This window comes from Abramis brama (genome assembly GCF_963993115.1).
Source record: "Abramis brama genome assembly, chromosome: 18".
Lineage (NCBI taxonomy): Eukaryota > Metazoa > Chordata > Actinopteri > Cypriniformes > Leuciscidae > Abramis > Abramis brama.
Genome location: NC_139980.1, coordinates 1,462,373 through 1,481,591, shown reverse-complemented (window position 1 = coordinate 1,481,591; position 19,219 = coordinate 1,462,373). Strand labels below are relative to the sequence as shown.

Below are 19,219 nucleotides of genomic sequence, written 5' to 3'. Positions count from 1 at the left end.
GTAATTAAATTAATTTTGAGCCGAGGGAATGATGTTTGTACAAAACGCATTTTTAAAAAACGAGCAGATCTATTGTGATGCCGCAATAGACACTTTTAATTCATTTTCACATTTAATTTGAATCACGACAGCCGTAATAGATTTAGTTTAATTGTGTGGTGTATTTTGCCCATTATCTTTAATTTGGGGGGCATTTCTGTTCATTTTGGCCCTACACACCACCTTTCAAAAGTTTGAAGCGGTTTGAGCAGAGCCATATCTCTCTATGGCTCTGGGTTTGAGGGAAGGAATATCTCATTATGCGCGTGCACATCCCGCTGCCATGACAACGACTCACAAACACTAACAGTAACAAGCGTTAGCCGTTTCAGTGGAGTAATTGTTTTGTTGATAAAGTAACTTTACAGTAAGCAAAAAGGAATGTCCGACCCTCAAAAAGAAGCAGTGAAATCTGAAGAGGTAAATTGTTAACGATATTACAGCTAATGCAAATTCGTAATCCAAAGAAAATAGACTGATAAGTTAGATGGGCTCGACATTAACGCTTGTCCATGACACGTGGATTTTTGAAGGCTCAAGTGAAAGAGAATTTTACTTAACTTTAATGACAAAAAATAACTAGGGAAGCATCAAAACACGAGAATGATTTTGATTTTATTACATTCAATGTAAACAGAGATTGATGAGGGGTATTTCTAACAAGGTCGCATTGTTGAGGCTCGATGCCTGTCTCAGTCAGAGACTTTCGTAGCATAACAGCACACACAAGAAACGTTATTAACGTAATAAAAAAAGTTATTTTTATTTATAACATATGATATAGTTAACAAAACACAAATAAAGGAGCTGTTCTTCTGAATATCATCACGATTGCAAATGTTACATTGAATTTATAGTTAAATAAATAAGAAATAAATAACTTAAGTAACTTCGTTAAAATTACGTTACTTTCAATGTTTAGACACAATGATACAAAGATACAATTACAAATGCTTTAGATACAAATGAGCATATGATAAAGCTTGGGTTGCTGAATATTAGATCCCTTACTTCAAAAGCACTTATTGTTAATGATATTATTACAGACTATAATCTAGATGTGCTGTGTTTGACAGAAACCTGGATAAAACCAAACGATTACATTACTTTAAATGAGACCACCCCGCAAGATTATTGTTATAAACATGAACCTCGTCTGAAAGGCAAAAGAGGAGGTGTTGCTGTAATTTATAGTAATATTTTTAGAATTACTAAGAAGTCTAGTTTCAGGTATAATTCTTTTGAAGTGTTGGTGCTTAATATAGCAATATATAGTGTAAATGATAAATCACGTTTGAGATGTGTGCTGGCTACTGTATACAGGCCACCAGGGCACCATACAGACTTTATCAAAGAATTTGCTGACTTTCTATCAGAGTTACTACTGGCTGCAGATAAAGTCATAATTGTTGGTGATTTTAATATACATGTAACGTTAGATAATGAAAAAGATGCATTGGGATTGGCATTTAAAGACATTTTTAACTCTATTGGAGTTAGACAACACGTGTCAGGACCTACTCATTGTCGTAATCATACCCTAAATCTAATATTATCACACAGAATCAATGTTGATGCCGTTGAAATTCTGCAGCAGAGCGATGACATCTCAGATCATTATCTAGTCTCGATGTTTTTCATGTTATTTTACATTGGAAAATTTACTGTCTATTTCTGTCATTTTAGACATTTTTTATTTATTTAAAAAATACAGGAAATATCTGTCAAATAAAACACTACAAATTCCTTTAAATGTATTATTATTTTTTACAGGGCACAGCTAAGGGAGAAGACTGGTACTGGCAGGATTCAAATGACGAAGTACGCAAACCTTCGGGCCCGTGATCTCACTCTACATAATGACACATTATAGTGATATTGGGATGATTATTATACATGTTTCTATTTCTTTTGTTCAAAAGTGATTAAGAAAATGATTGTTCAAGAGTGTGATTGATTTGTTTAAAAGGTTTGTTGAAAGGGAAAAATCCCCTCTTGTGCTTCCAGAAACAGGACATATCCCATCTAGATCATGCAGTCAAGATGATGGAGCGTTCAGTGGTTCTAGATAGAAATGGAGACATTACAGATGGTATATAGAGAAAACATTTATTAGGGATTACTGATGGATGGACAGACATTAAAAATGTTTAACAGCTTTATATCCAAATCTCAGATTTCCTGTACTTTGAGGATCCCGCTGATGAATTTCGAGGAGAGAAGGGCACTCTTCTCCCGCTTTGGAAGTTCCAGTATGATAAAGCCAAAGGACTGCCTGTGACTTCCCTCTGCTGGTGAGTTTCATACTTTATTAAAACAATGTTTTTTGAGTAAAATAGGAAGCCCTTCTTTGAATGACGTATGTCTTTGTTTATTTTTAGGAGCACTGAATACAATGATTCGTTCGCTGTTGGTCTTGGGTCATGTAAGTTTACTATTTACTCTGAGAGAAAACCTTAGACAAGGAATCTTTTGTAAGCTGAATGACTCTGAAGTGTTTCTTCTTACCCCTCAAGATGGATGTACTCATGAGGATCGTGAGGGCATGCTTCTCTTTTACAGCCGGAAGATGCACCTTTACCCAGAATTCATCTTCTACACAGACTCAGGCGTAATGTGCGTAGACATCCACAAACAACGGCCCGACCTGGTGGCTGTGGGTCTGAATAATGGCTGTGTCGCAGTGTACAGCCTGCTGGAAAAGAGTAAGCAGCCCATTTATACCAGCACAGCCAGCTCCGGGAAACACAAAGGCCCTGTGATGCAGGTATGGAGGAGGATATGACCATGGAGTCATGGGTAAAATAATAACAGTAAACCATCATTACCTATGATATGAAAATGGAGCTGTATGTTCAATACAATGGTCGGAATAGAATACTACTCTTACTAGTTCTGTAATATGAAGTATATGCAGTACTGTATAGACCAACGCTACTTTTGCGTCATCGAAGGGTAACGCCCCTTTTTGGGGGAAAACAAAGGGATTCCCCTGAGAACAGAACTCGCTCGCTCTAGACCTGCAAAGTTTCTTGATAGCAAAAATCGCACAAACATACACTCTCTTTGGACTATTCAGACATCTACCACTATCTCGTGGAATCACCAAGTAAGTAGCCTATTTTTTTTTTTTGTCATTAACACACTCCCAGTATGACAAACTAGACGATGAGGCCATGTCAAGAGGAGTTGGTGGTTTACTTGGATCATATTTCACTTGATTTAAGCTATTGACATAGTTTTGTTGTCGACTAGCTATAACTTACTAGTTAGAAAGACGAAGCTGATTAACGTGATTAACGTTAGCTCTCACTAGGCACGCTACCTTGGCTGTTAACTGATTTTACTGTTGAAATAGTGGCAGGCTAGGACTAAAGTGGACTTGGCTGGTTTCTGCTAAGTGTCTAGAAAGTGCTAGGACTTTGAAAGTTGTAAAAAGGTTTACAGTGTGCGGCAAAATATGTATGGGACATGTTTTTCATTGTCTCTACCCCACTTAAGGTACAGACTATTTATGTTTTTAGCCTCTGACATGATTGTTCTGTACAGTGTTTGAGGGTTTCTTACTAGTATAGCTAGTCGACAACAAAACTGTCAATAGCTTAAATCAAGTGAAATATGATCCAAGTAAACCACCGACTCCTCTTGACATGGCCTCAATCGTCTAGTTTGTCATACTGTGAGTGTGTTAATGACAAAAAAAATAGGCTAACGTTACTTACTTGGTGATTCCACGAGATAGTGGTAGATGTCTGAATAATAGTCCATATTTGGCCACTGCGTGGGGTCATTAATCCAGTTTTCGACCATTTCAAAGGGACACCTCTGTAACTTCCCTATCCAGTAGCTTCTTTAAATACCGCTCACGGTCCTCGGCCGGCAAAGAGAGTGTATGTTTGTGCCATTTTTGCTATCAAGAAACTTTGCAGGTCTAGAGCGAGCGAGTTCTGTTCATAGGGGAATCCGTTTGTTTTCCCCCAAAAAGGGGCGTTACCCTTCGATGACGCAAAAGTAGCGTTGGTCTATACTGTGTTTGTGCAGTATGCACTATTTTTTAAATATACTTGTATACACTACTGTTCAAACACATTATTTTTTCTGACAGATTATTATAATCAAAGAATCCTGATATTTTTTTAATCGTAGTTCCACAAACAACACATAAGCAATTAATTTAAATAAAATTAATATTAATATTGATTTCTGAAGCATCATGTGACACTGAAGTGATGGCTATTTAAATATAATAATATTTAACTGTACTTTTGATCAAATCAATGCAGCCTTGGTGAGCATAAGAGGCATTAAAATATATTCAAACATTAAAATATATTACCGACCCCAAACGTTTGAATGGTAATGTATTTAAATAAAATTAAATACAGATTTATTATTCAGTGCTTGAATAGTTTTAGTGATTGTTGGTTGATAAAAAAAGTCTTGGCTCTTGTGTTTCATTGTCTTCGTTACAGGTAAAGTGGCTGGAAGACGAATTTGACGGGAAACACAGCTTCATCTCTGTGGGCGCTGATGGACGAGTGGTGTCTTGGACACTGAGAGAGGTACAGAAGGAAATATCTAAGTGTTGATTCTAAAACAAGTCCTTTTTGTAAGAGGTTAATTGATGCCAATCATTTGGATTTCAGCGTGATCTAAGCTTCAACAACATCAACCAACTCCCAGCCATGGACAAAGTTCCTGATGACCTTAAGGATGTCATTACTACAGGTATGGACCACATTACTTTTTTTGTTATAAACACATACTTCTCAAGCGAGCTTCTAATCAGTTCCATTTATGTTCATATCTGTTTTTAGAAATCACACATAACAGAAAGAAACCGTTAAAATGTCAAATGCAATAAAAGTGCTAATGGTGTAAAAATCGCATGCACTAATGTATGATCCTCACTGAAGATATGTTCTCTGTGGTTCTAGCTGGAACATCTTTGGACATTCACAAACAATGTGACGGGTCTTTTCTCCTTGCCTCTCAATCTGGAACGATTTACAAGGTCAGTCGTATACCATCACATCCAATATGATCGTTTATACCAAGGTCTATCATACAGTCATTCAGCCAAACATTGTTTTTATATACAGTACCCTGTGAACATCTGCAGTCTTGAGTCATTTAGCATTTACACTATTTATTTTGACAGACCAGACAGTTTTGTTTCTCTTCTCATACCACGCTTTGGTCTGTATAACTTGTTTTGTTCTAAATGACAAACATCACAGGCCAACACATGTTCTTCTTTAATATTTTCACTCCTACTGACTCCCAACATCCCTCCACTTCTACAAAACACACTCACACACGTTTACTTGGCTATCTAAATGGGGATATTCCATAGACTTCTATTAATTAATTAGTTAAATAAATAAATAAATACTGTAACCAAACCTTAACCCACACCCTGACCTTAAAAGAAAACTTTCTACTTTATTTACTTTTTACACACACACACACACACACACATACACAAAAATAAGCATCTATGTGACATGCAACAGCCATTAAAGCTAATCAGATGCTTGCAGATTTTCTTTTTTAAGTTTTATATATATGTATACGTATGTATTTTTAATAAAGATAAGGTTAAAAAAAAATAGCTAAACGGATGCTGCAGGATTTATGCTTTAAACTTGATGGATCGTGCTTGGTGGATCGAACAAACTCCAGAGCTGCACAAAACAAGAAACATTATGTGGATCATTTTTCACCAGCAGATAATTAAGCAGTATAACATGAGCAAGAGTGTTGTTGTATAAAACAAGCATTTTTTTTTCATGGTAATTTAACCAATAATGAGTTTGTTTGTCTTTCACAGGGCTCTACATGCATTTCCACTTTCCTAGAGGCGTATGATGCACACTTCCTCAAGAGTGTCCAGTGTGTGAGGTGGAATCCCTTCCATTCCAACATCTTCATCTCCTGCGGCTTGGACGGCATGGTGAAAATTTGGGATGAGAGAATTAAGTATGAGCACTTATTCCCTGTAGCACTATATCTACAGCAGCCTTTTCCAACTTATCCTTCAGTTGTCTGAATTTTAAATGTCTTAATTGTAAATTTGACAAATCAATTAGACTGTCTATGTTCCGCAAAAAGACAACTTTGAGTTAATAATAATGAATGAATCTTTCTCTTGACTGCACATTTTGTGTACGTGTTAGTAGCCAGACACATTCAATTTACAAATGACTACGCCACTCTTGCATTAAAAAAAGAAAAAGGTGGATAGAGCTTTACCCTCTGAAGTGTTCGTAGGATCTGCAATGGCAGGATAAGCAATTAGAAGTGTGTTCATATATTACAAGTTGACCGAATAGATTTTACAGTAGACTTTTCAGCATCCTGTGACACCACAGACAACAATTTTGACTTGCCCCTCAATTTGTGAAATCAAACATAGATTGTTTACATGACTGCATTTACAATGAAAGTCTGGGGCAAGTTGTATAGAAGCTTGTTGTATTGTTATATATATTGTTTTGACTGAATAGTAGCTCATCTGAAGTATTCTACTATTCCAGTAACAATACATGTGTCTTCCAGGTCTCCTTTGTTCACCTTTGACCTGGGAACTGATGTGACAGATGTGGCCTGGGCTCCATACTCCTCCACTGTCTTTGCTGCTATCACCTCTGATAGAAAGGTAAACAGACAACCTCTAATACAAACCCAATGGTAAAATCCACAATATGATAAAATCCTTTTTTTTTAAAAAATTAATAAATAATAATAATAATAACAAAAAAGTAATAAATATAATGACATTAATAATACATTTAATAATCCCTCACCTTAAAAAAAAAGAAAAAAAAAAGAAAAAAAAGAAAAAGAAAAGTGATCATTAGTGCAATCGAAAGTAATAATTTCCTGCTCTTAAAATAGAAGATATCTATCATCCCATGGAAACTAAAGTAGCGTCTGTTGTAAGTAAATAAGAAAAGTAAGAAAGTAAAATAAATAACACGTTTTTAGCCTAATTTTTTTAAAAGAACAAAGAGAAAAGGGTTCAGGACATAACAGAGGCCTAATTTGAACTGTTACATAATGACAACAGCTCAATATAGGCTATGTCACGAGCATCATGTGTGCTACCATCTGCTCTATTGCTCTGACTTTGACTTTAAATGTAATCCTACCTGATCTGGCTTGCTTTGGACTTCCTTCAGTCATCCTCAAGGGAAAGTCATTCTAAATGTGACAGATGCACAACAGCAAATATACTTTATATGTATTAAAAGTTATATATATTGCTACGATAGTCGGTGTTACCGGTGTTAAGTTGCAACACCGGTTTCATCACTTGCCCACCGCGGCACCGAAAAAATAAAAATATATATTTTTTAAAGCGTTAAAAATATTTAACACAATTACGCAGTATCCGTTTTTTTTATGTCATCCGTTGACTAGCGTTGAATGATCATCACGCTCTTATTAATGTGAATGCTTTTAAACCATTCAAGCACGACAAGACTAAAGAGACCGCGCTGCAAGTCCTGCCTCTATTACACACACACACACACACACACACACACACACACACACACACACGACCCACAGAAAAGACGCGCGTCAGTATCGAGTTCTCTTTCGGGCTTGAACAAACAAACAAATTATGCCAAAATTGTCCGTTTTGTCGAGTGTCCTCATAAGAGCAGTCTTAAATGATTTAAATGAAGTTCTGTCATTAAGTCAAGAACACACATGACAATAAAAATGATTTAGGACATTTTTTATTGAATAAATTGCAATTCAAGTTGATAAATTCTGAATAAAATTTTGGTGGTATGGCTCTGTTCAGGGAGTCCTCTGACCTTTCATGAGCACCATGAAATAGCAGAGAGTCAGAGGACAGCAGCAGCATTAGGGAACGCTCACACAGTTTAGGACTGGGAGAGCTGAACTATTCCCCCTACGAACAGAGCAGCAACGATGACAGAAAGCAAATGCCACGTTATACACGACAAGGAGGAGCTGGGGAGGTGGCGGGCTGCAAAGAAAAAGCAGTTAGGAGCGAACTGAATCTGTTTAAAGAGGGTGCCCTGTTTTATCGTAGCCATTAGCAGCGAGGGGAGTTGAACAGCTGATGCAAAACAGCTGAGCAGATCAGCTGATGAGACTGTGTTGTTGGCCAATAGCGTTAGCAGCGTCTTCACTACCTGGCCTGCCAGAACTGACGCTTACACTCAATTCTTAAATGAACGTAGAGATTTGTGAGAAAATGGGACGCGTGTCAGATCGCGTCTCTGTTAGCAGCGCTGGTCTTAAAGTGTCATTAATGTTAATCAAAGAACAAAGGTAAGAATTACTCACTCAGACCCGGCGCCAGGAGGATTATTATACCGGTAGCCTAATAATCATGAATGCACTCCGCTATCTTTTAACACATCTCCGGCGAACGGCTCGCAAAAGAAAAACTCTTCATGAAGCGCAGTGAAATTCAGCGACCTATGTGGCGTTTCCTGATGGATCGAGGTTGTTCGTTAACTTCATTTTATACGTGCAATTCACACGAGCTCTAAGCGCATGCCAGACTGCTGCGATAGTCAAACTTTATTAATGAAACAGAGGGAATCATTTCTTTAATGTATTTTTTTTTCTTCTTCTTTTCTTTTTTTTACCGGTTAGCCGGTCACACGGCTTTCATAGTTTTCAGTTACGTGACTGGTGCGGAGACCTGGAGTGTTATTTACATTTTTTATTTAGTTTTATTCATATTTTGATTTTGAATTAGTTTTATTTTTAAACTTTCGGATTCAACCCATGTTCTCAAGCAGTGAAAAATAGAGGACACTGACAACGCGCTATAAGACAGGACCGAGCAGGTAATTTTTAATTCAGCTTGGTCCGAATCAAAATTACAGGTGTGAAACCTCCCCCGGACCAAACGGACGAAATTTGGTCCGACGAAAAGAGCTAGTCTCGGTCCGGATCAAACTGAACAAAGGTTTGGTTCGTTTCTAGTGTGAAAGCATTTTCTGTATGGTTCGGACTTTCACACCATTTACAGGAAGTTCCGGTGGTTCCCGCGTAGACTAAACAACTAAAGAAGAATATTTATGTGCAGTCCTGCCCACAGCGTTTCTTCCAGCTGATCACACACACACACACACACATTTGTCCTGTGTCCTGCCGGCGATGATAAAATGTTCACACAACGAGGACGTTCATTTGGCGAATGTGAACTAGCCTCGAGTATAGTCGGTGCTGCAGGGAGTAATGCCATAATAATAACAGTATAGTGGCAACGATATGCGTCTGTTCATTCATTCTTGTCAAAGTTACCCGCCGACTTGACAACAAGCTGACGTCAGACGCACGTCCGTTTACAAACCAATCAGTGTTAAGATGCAGCCCACATGATGACGACAGGACGCAAGTACGTCATGAAAAGTTCTTTAGTGCGCTCACATAACTGCAATGTGAAATCAAACCAAAACTAACCTAATGTATACAATGTATCAAAACATGAACTTTGGTTCGGACCTTGGTGCAGACTTTCAGGTGTGAAAGGGCCCAAAGTCTCAACTTTAAAATTTGGTCAGTCAAAGAAAATTAAACAATAAATAGGCCTACCGTTTTGTGGCTCTTTAATGTGTCGTGACAGATTGCCTCTGTTAAAGCCAAGTTCAAATCCACCGACGTTAATCTAACTCTCCTGACTGCTTTATCGGACAAAAATGGGGGATTTTGATTGGTCAGACTCAGATCGCATGGCAATCAAACTCCCTGCAAAGGATGAATTGACACTAATTTAAGCACCAGCTTTTTAAAAGCTATGTAATTTTTTTTTTTTATCTTGAAATATATTATCTTGCTTGCTGACACTCAGAGCCAAAGCAAGAAAGGTGCTAATGTCTGCTTCACACTGAAAACATCAAAACATAAACTGATACTACATAAATGACAAAGACTACAACTTCCTGCTCCTCTTCTATTTCTTTCACAGGTTCATGTGTTCGACCTCAGCGTCAACAAATATGAGGCTCTCTGCCAACAAACAGTGGTGTCAAGGAATAAAAGGCCTGTGAAAATCGAATTCAACCCTGTCCATCCCTTCATCATCGTGGGTGATGACCACGGCCATGTCATCAGCCTCAAGCTCTCGCCCAACCTCCGCAAGAAGCCTATGGTAAGTGATGCACTAATATTATGTATAGGCCTCCAATGAAATCACATGCTTAATCGATCAGTGCGGTTTCAATCACTGCTGTGCTGAATTGCTAAATCTGCGTCTTTGTGACCGCTTCAGACATTCATTTACAACACACGCACAACCCAGTTACTGAACGGCTCAGTTTAACTAAGTGACATTTGATGAGAATGTTTCGGGAACACATTAACGTATTGAACGTAAATTTAAATATCATTTGTTTGCCAGGCAATAAACATAGTAATTCCAGATACAAATCCGTCAGAAAGAATGTACTGTGGGAAAAGGGCTTTCAGAACAAATAGATGCAGAGAAATAAATGACATGACTGAAGGTCCTTGAAGCTTTGCAGTGATTTCAGAGTGAACAAAGTCAAATGAATAATTCAGGTTCCAAATCGACACCACTGTTCCAAAGTTTGGGCTCGCTAAGATTTTTATTTTTTTATTTTTTGTGTATAAGATGTTTTTGAAGAGGTCTCTTATGCTCACAATGCCTGCGTTTATTTTATTTTGAAATATTGTGAAATAAATGTAGAAAATAAAATGTTTAAAATAACTGTTTTCTATTTTGATATATTTTTAAATATATTTATATCAGCATCAATTACTCCAGTCTTCAGTGTCTCAATGACTGTTTGTGTTCTATTTCACTGACGAAAATAGTTCCAAAGGAAAACACTCAGCGCTGTGTTTTGAATGTTTCGGCCTTTTGAACGAATCGTTTGAATGAATGACTCAGAGGGCCCTATCTTGCACCCAGCGCAATTGACTTTGTACACCGACGCATGTATCATTCCTATTTTGCACCCGCGCACAGCGGACTTTTCCCTCCACAGACGCACGTCGGTTAACTAAGAAATACACTTGCGCTCCCGGGGCGGTTCAGCGCAAAGCGGAGGCGTGTTCCAGCGCAAACGTTCCCTCATGCTATTTTACAGGTTTAGAAAACAATTCCGCCACTTACCGAAAAAAACTAGTTTAAAGTCAGTGGCGCGTTGCGCATGTTATTCATATGCTATTTTAAGGGCGCATGCTTGACCTTAATCAATGTAGCGTGTGCACAACGCGCATACACTTTGATTCTCTCATATACACACAGACGCAGCAGTTATCATTTTTGCAAATCATACATTATTACGATAGATAGATAGATAGATAGATAGATAGACAGTTTATTATAAAAGCATACATCTAGCTGACACATTTACCCAAATTATCATACGCCTGTTTAACCGAACTTAATTTGGGTGTGTTTCTCCATCCCCAACGGCCCTGACGAGATCGTCGGTCTCCTCGGCTGTGAACCGCTGCCGGCGCGCGCCTGGCAAATCCACCGCCTGCTCTTAAAGGGAATGTGAGATGACGCTCTGATTGGTTTATTTCACGTTACGCCCAAACCACACCTATGAGTAATGAAGCTACTTCAGACCAACACATTTTAGATTTGCATCGGGCGCAAGAGTCATTTATCCCGCCGGTATAATAGCAACAGCGCCGAGACCCGCCCACAAAGTTACTTGCGTTTCGCGCTTGATACTTGCGTTTCAGATCGTTAAAATAGGGCCCAAAGACTCACTCATTAAGACGGTCACTTGGCGCCACCTATTGGCAGTTTAGTTTCATGTTTAAAGCATCATTGCATTTTTTATTTGTATATTCAAACATTTATTTAAAACATCAGTCTCATAACATTATTTACTGCAGTTGTAATTTTTCAGTGTAAAATAAATTATTTAATTTGATTGAACAGCCCTATAGTGTCTTCACCAAAACTGAATTTGTTGATCAAATGTAAGAATGTGATATGAAAGAGGATGCATTAATTTAATAAGGCCAATAAAATAAGAAAAAAAAAAAAAAGGCCTTTATAAAGGCAAATAACGCCCTGGGGGTAAATGCAAATGTCACAAATATGCAGATTTAAGTAGGCTATGTAAACACTGATAGAACACTGATGAGAATATTGCTTCAGAATAAATTATATTTACACCACCAAAAATACTCTGACAATTAAGAAAGGCAGTGATTTACTTTTCCAAAGGACAAGCACATGACACGGCTTCATGTTGAGCCCAGGAGACTTTGTAGGTTTTCTGTATTTTCAGTTTATGCATAACCAACTGCACTTTGCTTTTTTAAATGATGTAGCTTGTAAGCCCAAGCCTCTTTATGCAAACTTCTCAGCTAATGCCAGTCGGGTGAGAAAATCTTGCCAGTAAATTATTTTGAGCATTTTTTGTGGTATACCTGCAGTAAAACAGAACTATGCTTGTGTTGTTGTGAATACGGACATGTTTAATGTTAGCATGCCCTGCTCTTTCTGCAGTCAGAAATCTTTGATTCTTGCCAAGAGGAACCAAGAGGAACTGAAGAGGCTGGAAACGCCCTATTCTAGATGAGGACGACGACGAGAAGAGGAGATGCGTCTGCACAGAACAACCCGACAGGTAACATTAATACAAATCAATACTCACATGTATGCAGAAATAACAGTGGGACACATGGGGTGTGCAATATCACAATATTTGATCATGGACGATTAAAATGTCTCCACGATCTGCTTTTGAAGAAATGTTGTAGTATCGTGTTACTGCGCACATTCAATCAGTTGCAGTTCTGTTACATTCGCATCACATGTTAAGGCAGAGGTAGAGTTACAGTCACGGGACACTGCCATTCACAAAAGTTTGTTATTTGCATGTGATTGAAAGCCTTGCCGGTTAAACATTTAATTCGCATACACCCAAAGCTCACAGGCACTAAAAGCCTGTCAAACAGCGCCTGGATACTGGACTAAGTTATCTTTCTAGTCTTATTGTGCTAATACTGTCAAATACACACAAGCTTTACATAAACACAGTTGGTTATGTCTAAAGTGAAAGCAAATATTTGAGAGAAAATCGAGTGCATGTCATATGCATGTATATTAGATGTGTACCGGTCTTAAAGTGACAGTAGCCTAATACTAAACATGCTGCCGCTTGTCCTTAAAGTGCCCCTATTATGCTACTTTAAAGGCTCCTAATGTTGTTCGGAGTCTCCTACAACAGGATTAATTGACACAGTTTTAGGTAATAGAGGCCCACAGCTGATTAGCAGAAATATTTCAGTAGGAATAATAACGGGAGTTAGCCAGTTAGCAGGAGACCTATACAATATAAAACTCAAAACTAAGTATTTTGAACACCGGTAGAAAATATATACACCAGTAGAATTAGTCCTACTTACAGGTTGCCCTGGTGAAAAAAAAAAAAAAAGCTAAATATACTTGCAGCCAGACTAATTATCAGTATACTTCAAGTGTGTAAATGATTAGTTAACTTGAAGTGTGCTATTTTGAAACAACTAATTTTGTACTAAGTATATTTTAGTAGTAATTAAATTGTAGTAAAGCATAACTTTAAGTGTATTTAGTGTACTTTAGTGTACTAAATTGGAACAACTTTAAGTATACTTAGGGGGTAATAGTAGTAGGGACTAATTACATGCTTGATTAGTGATATTAAAGTGTACTTTATATGTGTTACAAGTACATTACAAATTCATTATGAGTGTCTTCGAAACATACAAGAAATATACCCAGGTGAAAAAGAAATATATTTAAAGGTGTGGTTGATTATGATTTCACTATTTTAACTTCAGTTAGTGTGTAATGTTGCTGTTTGAGCATAAACAACATCTGCAAAGTTACAACGCTCAAAGTTCAAAGCAAAGGGAGATATTTGCTTTTAAAGAAATCGCTTTTTAAGGACTACAACAAACGGCCTGGTAGAGACTACACGACATTCCTCGGTTAGTGACATCACCAACACTAGAATTTACATAAACCCCGCCCCCGGTAACACGATTTATAGATTATCAAGACAGAGGGCCCTATCTTGCACCCAGCGCAATTGACTTTGTACACCGACACTATCATTCCTATTTTGCACCCGCACAAAGCGGACTTTTCCCTCCACAGACGCACGTCGGTTAACTAAGAAATACACTTGCGCTCCCCGGGGCGGTTCAGCGCAAAGCGGAGGCGTGTTCCAGCGCAAACGTTCCCTCATGCTATTTTACAGGTTTAGAAAACAATTCCGCCACTGACCGAAAAAAAACAGTTTAAAGTCAGTGGCGCGTTGCGCATGTTATTCATATGCTATTTTAAGGGCGCATGCTTGACCTTAATCAATGTAGCATGTGCACATACACTTTGATTCTCTCATATACACACAGACGCAGCAGTTATCATTTTTGCAAATCATACATTATTACGATAGATAGATAGATAGATAGATAGATAGATAGATAGATAGATAGATAAATAGATAGATAGTTTATTATAAAAGCATACATCTAGCTGACACATTTACCCAAATTATCATACGCCTGTTTAACCGAAGTTAATTTGGGTGTGTTTCTCCATCCCCAACGGCCCTGACGAGATCGTCGGTCTCCTCGGCTGTGAACCGCTGCCGGCGCGCGCCTGGCAAATCCGCCGTTATAATAGGAATCCGCCATGGAACAAGCGCGCCTGCTCTTAAAGGGAATGTGAGATGACGCTCTGATTGGTTTATTTCACGTTACGCCCAAACCACACCTATGAGTAATGAAGCGACTTCAGACCAACACATTTTAGATTTGCGCCGGGCGCAAGAGTCATTTATCCCGCCGGTATAATAGCAACAGCGCCGAGACCCGCCCACAAAGTTACTTGCGTTTCGCGCTTGATACTTGCGTTTCAGATCGTTAAAATAGGGCCCCATATATGCTAATCAATGACTAGAAGATAACTACACATCAGCTACATAAATTCATCAACTAACCATTCAGAAATGTCCTGTTGCTTCTACATGTTGTCACTTCTTCTTGAGTCTCTCCATCTTTCTGAATCCGGTTTGAACATAAAAGGCTAAAAGTTTTTGAAATTTTCAGTGCATGTAAGTGTGTGAGTGCAAGCTCTTGAAGCTCCGCCCTCTGTGCCGGGAGCCGCAGCTCATTTGCATTTAAAGGAACAGACACAAAACGGTGTGCTTTTGATTAAAAAATCTCTATTACAGAGGTCATATGAGATTAAACCATACTTACTATAGCAGCTGGTCTGAAAAACAACAAATATAAATATAAAAACAAGAGAGATTATATATACACACTAGGGCTGGGGGAATTAACGCGTTAATCTTTGTGATTAATTTGAGATGTTTAACGCGTTAAAACAAAATAACGCAATCTCCGTTCTGTGTGTGTGTGTGTGTGTGTGTCGGCGCGCTGCGCTCTCTGCTCAATGTTTTGCTCCGTGTTTGCGCTGCTTGTTCTGATCTGTCGTTAACGGCCCAAACGCTCCAATCATGTGCCGATCACGCACTGGAAAAGCAAAGTCCGCTCAAATAAGGTGAAATTTCTCTGTAGTAGCAGCCTAGACTTCTGTTTGCTGAGCTGGTATAGCCATGCTGGGCAACAATGGTAAAATGACCTGCTCTGATCACATGCTCTGGTATTAATAGCTTTGTAGGTCTATATTTTATTTTGATAATTAGTAAAAAAAAAAAAAAATCTGTTAAATTGATTATGTTGATTGATTATTGAAAAAGAATAATATATTGATATATTGATGTTTAATATTATTTTAATAGGGCTATTTTTTTCCTGTGTTGTTTAATTTAATTAGGTGATTCTAAGTTTAAATATTGATGATTACAAGCTTGGGGAAAATGCAATTAATGGCAATTAATTATAGCAAATTGTGCAATTAATTAGTTTTTTTTTTTTATTGATTCCCAGCCCTAATACACACATATATATAAGGCAGGCAAATTATGATGAATGATTTGTTTTCTTTTTAAGAATGACAGTACGCTGAGTACAATGTACTTGGTGGGTGATATAATCAAAACCCTTCAGACTCAGCAGTTTCAAATGTATACTCTCTTATAAGCATCCCTTTTAACAATGTAATCTTTGTACTTATTTGTAATTAGAAATATATATTAGAAAGTAATCAAAAAGGCAATAAGGTTGTCAAGCTTGAACAGATATGAACACCAATCAACACACACTACCATAATTGGCTGGTCATCTCAAGACAAAGTAACTTTATGTGCATAACATGTTTTTTTTTTTTTTTAACTTTTCAAAGATCAAGACAAGTAACATTCATTTAATGCAAATCTTACCTAGAATCACAATATAATGAGGTTCCAAATGTCACACGCCATGCAAACCTGAAGAAGCTGGGTAAAATTAAAAACAACACTACGTTTTCTATTAAATAGTAACAAACCCCCCACCCAAATAAAAATCTAAATTCTGTCATGATCACTCACCCTTAAGTAGTTCCAAACCATTTAAGACTTTCGTTCATCTTCGAGAAAAAAAACTGACATATTTTAATGAAACCTGAGAGATTTACATCCCTCCGATAAACGATTCACCAAATCTTTTTCACGTTTCAGAAAGTTAAATCGCAAACATCACCTAATCCATATGAATCGCGGTTTCCTCCTAGTCCTCTAAAGAGACACGATTGCTCTTTATATTTTTAACAGTTTAAATTTAGACTTCTAAATCCATCACATTCAAGTAACATGTACACACGCACAACATATCTGATAAACGGAAGCTCTGAGTGAGGTGCGAGGCGAGCTCATTATCATAAGAACCAATCACAACCATTCAACGGCTCTGGAACCAATCAGGACTAGTCACGTGTGTTATGCTATTGTTTGAATTTAAACAAGTACAAACTTTTTTAAACATCTTTGGAAAATGTATCTATGATGCATTTCAAATAATATGATGTTGAAATCCTTGTGGGAATTTCAGTAGTACAAACGTATCATGTAATGGACAACATTCTTTTAAGTAGCCTTTTACAAGTAGCCTGCAAACAAGTAAAAGTGACTAAAACATTAATTTTAGGTATGCTTATTGCAATGCTTAATAATAGTTGACTGAAGTTTCTAATACATTATAAGTTGTTCAAAATATTAAAATGATAAATACATAAATATTTAAAATATATTGAAGTAGGCCTAAGTGTTCATACATATTTTAAACACACTAAAAGCTTAATCATTTTGCTATGTGCTTACACAAAGTACTCATAAAATGTACTTTAAGTAAGAGCAACATAAGTATGTTTTCTTTAAACACACTAAAACTTCACTAAAAGTATGCTTGTGTTTAGCATATTTCTTAAAAATCTAACTAAGCATATATTTATTACCAATGTACTTCTAGTGCACTTGTTAGAAATATGTTTAAAGTATGCTTGTGTTCATACTGGATCCTCACCTGATCTGCACTGGTGTGTTCAGTCTAATGCTGTATGTTAACACGTTGTTGCTGTGTGTTTTTCAGTGAACTTAATGTTTCCTCATGAGCTGGTTTTATTTTTTTATCTTATCTTCAAGCTCCATGTTGCACTTAAGCTACACAATACAGCACAGCAGGCCCGGAGTGATGCGTGCAAGTGGAGGAGACGCTGCGCATGACGTGACGTATTGCATTCTGTATCTTTGTAGCCTAACTTGTGCAACTTTGTACACATTTGTTACTTAGGCCTACTTTGCTTAAGATATATATATTATTTATAACACACCCAGGTTCCTAACCAACGATGAAGACTTGACAGAGCAGCCATCAAGTGTTAGACAGTATTCTAGGTTATTACGTGAGGGAAGTTTTTTGTCCAGTAATTAGAATCTCTGTGTTTTTAGAATTTAGTAGTAGGAAATTACTAGTCGTCCAGTTTTTTATATCAACTATGCATTCTGTTAATTTTGTGAATTGGTAAGTTTCGTCAGGGCGTGAAGAAATATAGAGCTGAGTATCATCAGCATAACAGTGAAAACTAATTCCATGCTTCCTAATGATATCTCCCAAGGGTAGCATGTACAGAGTGAACAGCAACGGTCCTAGTACTGAGCCTTGTGGTACACCATACTGAACTTGTGATCGATAAGACATCTCTTCATTTACTGCTACAAACTGAAAACGGTCAGATAAGTATGACTTAAACCATGCTAATGCAATTCCACTAATGCCAACATCATTTTCGAGTCTATTTAAAAAAATGTTGTTGCCAATAGTATGAAATGCAGCACTAAGATCGAGTAACACTAATAGTGAGATACAACCACGATCGGATGATAAGAGCAAATCATTTGTAACTCTAATGAGAGCAGTCTCAGTACTATGGTATGGTCCAAATCCTGACTGAAAATCCTTGCAGATACCATTTCTTTCTAAAAAGGAACATAGTTGTGAGGATACCACCTTTTCTAGTATCTTTGACAGAAAAGATACTATCAGGATTTATCAGATACTAGACACGTGACTTTCAAATGAAAGATTGGTATCAAAGAGCACACCCAGGTTCCTAACCAACAATGAAGACTCGACAGAGCAGCCATCAAGTGTTAGACAGTATTCTAGGTTATTAATTGAGGACGTTTTTTGTCCAATAATTAGAATCTCTGTTTTTTTAGAATTTAGTAGTAGGAAATTACTAGTCATCCAGTTTTTTATATCAGCTATGCATTCTGTTAATTTTGTGAATTGGTAAGCTTCGTCAGGGCGTGAAATATAGAGCTGAGTATCATCAGCATAACAGTGAAAACTAATTCCATGCTTCCTAATGATATCTCCCAAGGGTAGCATGTACAGAGTGAACAGCAACGGTCCTAGTACTGAGCCTTGTGGTACACCATACTGAACTTGTGATCGATAAGACATCTCTTCATTTACTGCTACAAACTGAAAACGGTCAGATAAGTATGATTTAAACCATGCTAATGCAATTCCACTAATGCCAACATCATTTTCGAGTCTATTTAAAAAAATGTTGTTGCCAATAGTATGAAATGCAGCACTAAGATCGAGTAACACTAATAGCGAGATACAACCATGACCGGATGATAAGAGCAAATCAAACGATTACATTACTTTAAATGAGACCACCCCGCAAGATTATTGTTATAAACATGAACCTCGTCTGAAAGGCAAAAGAGGAGGTGTTGCTGTAATT

General features: G+C 37.4%; 1 protein-coding gene across 2 annotated transcripts; it reads left to right on the top strand.

Moving 5' to 3' along the window:
* The first annotated feature begins 326 nt into the window (after positions 1 to 326).
* Positions 327 to 18,731, top strand: LOC311067994 (dynein axonemal intermediate chain 1-like). Of its 2 annotated transcripts, XM_084090137.1 has the most exons (14): positions 327 to 459; positions 1,813 to 1,860; positions 2,047 to 2,131; positions 2,216 to 2,333; positions 2,421 to 2,464; positions 2,556 to 2,806; positions 4,512 to 4,601; positions 4,686 to 4,767; positions 4,977 to 5,053; positions 5,873 to 6,021; positions 6,601 to 6,700; positions 10,004 to 10,186; positions 12,536 to 12,656; positions 17,604 to 18,731. In XM_084090137.1, exons 1-13 carry the CDS (start codon positions 421 to 423, stop codon positions 12,602 to 12,604), a joined length of 1,335 nt encoding a protein of 444 aa, XP_083946263.1. In that variant the 5' UTR covers positions 327 to 420; the 3' UTR covers positions 12,605 to 12,656; positions 17,604 to 18,731. The 2 variants fall into 2 exon arrangements, with proteins under 2 accessions (XP_083946263.1, XP_083946262.1); XM_084090136.1 differs by lacking the exon at positions 12,536 to 12,656.
* The last annotated feature ends 488 nt before the right edge of the window (positions 18,732 to 19,219 follow it).

Excerpts from the sequence above, each read along its gene's own strand:
- LOC311067994 (XM_084090136.1), top strand. The coding sequence starts at position 421 with ATGTCCGACCCTCAAAAAGAAGCAGTGAAATCTGAAGAG. Across the intron at positions 2,132-2,215 it reads AAATGGAGACATTACAGATG|ATTTCCTGTACTTTGAGGAT; the intron begins GTATATAGAGAA and ends TCCAAATCTCAG. Across the intron at positions 2,334-2,420 it reads CCTGTGACTTCCCTCTGCTG|GAGCACTGAATACAATGATT; the intron begins GTGAGTTTCATA and ends GTTTATTTTTAG.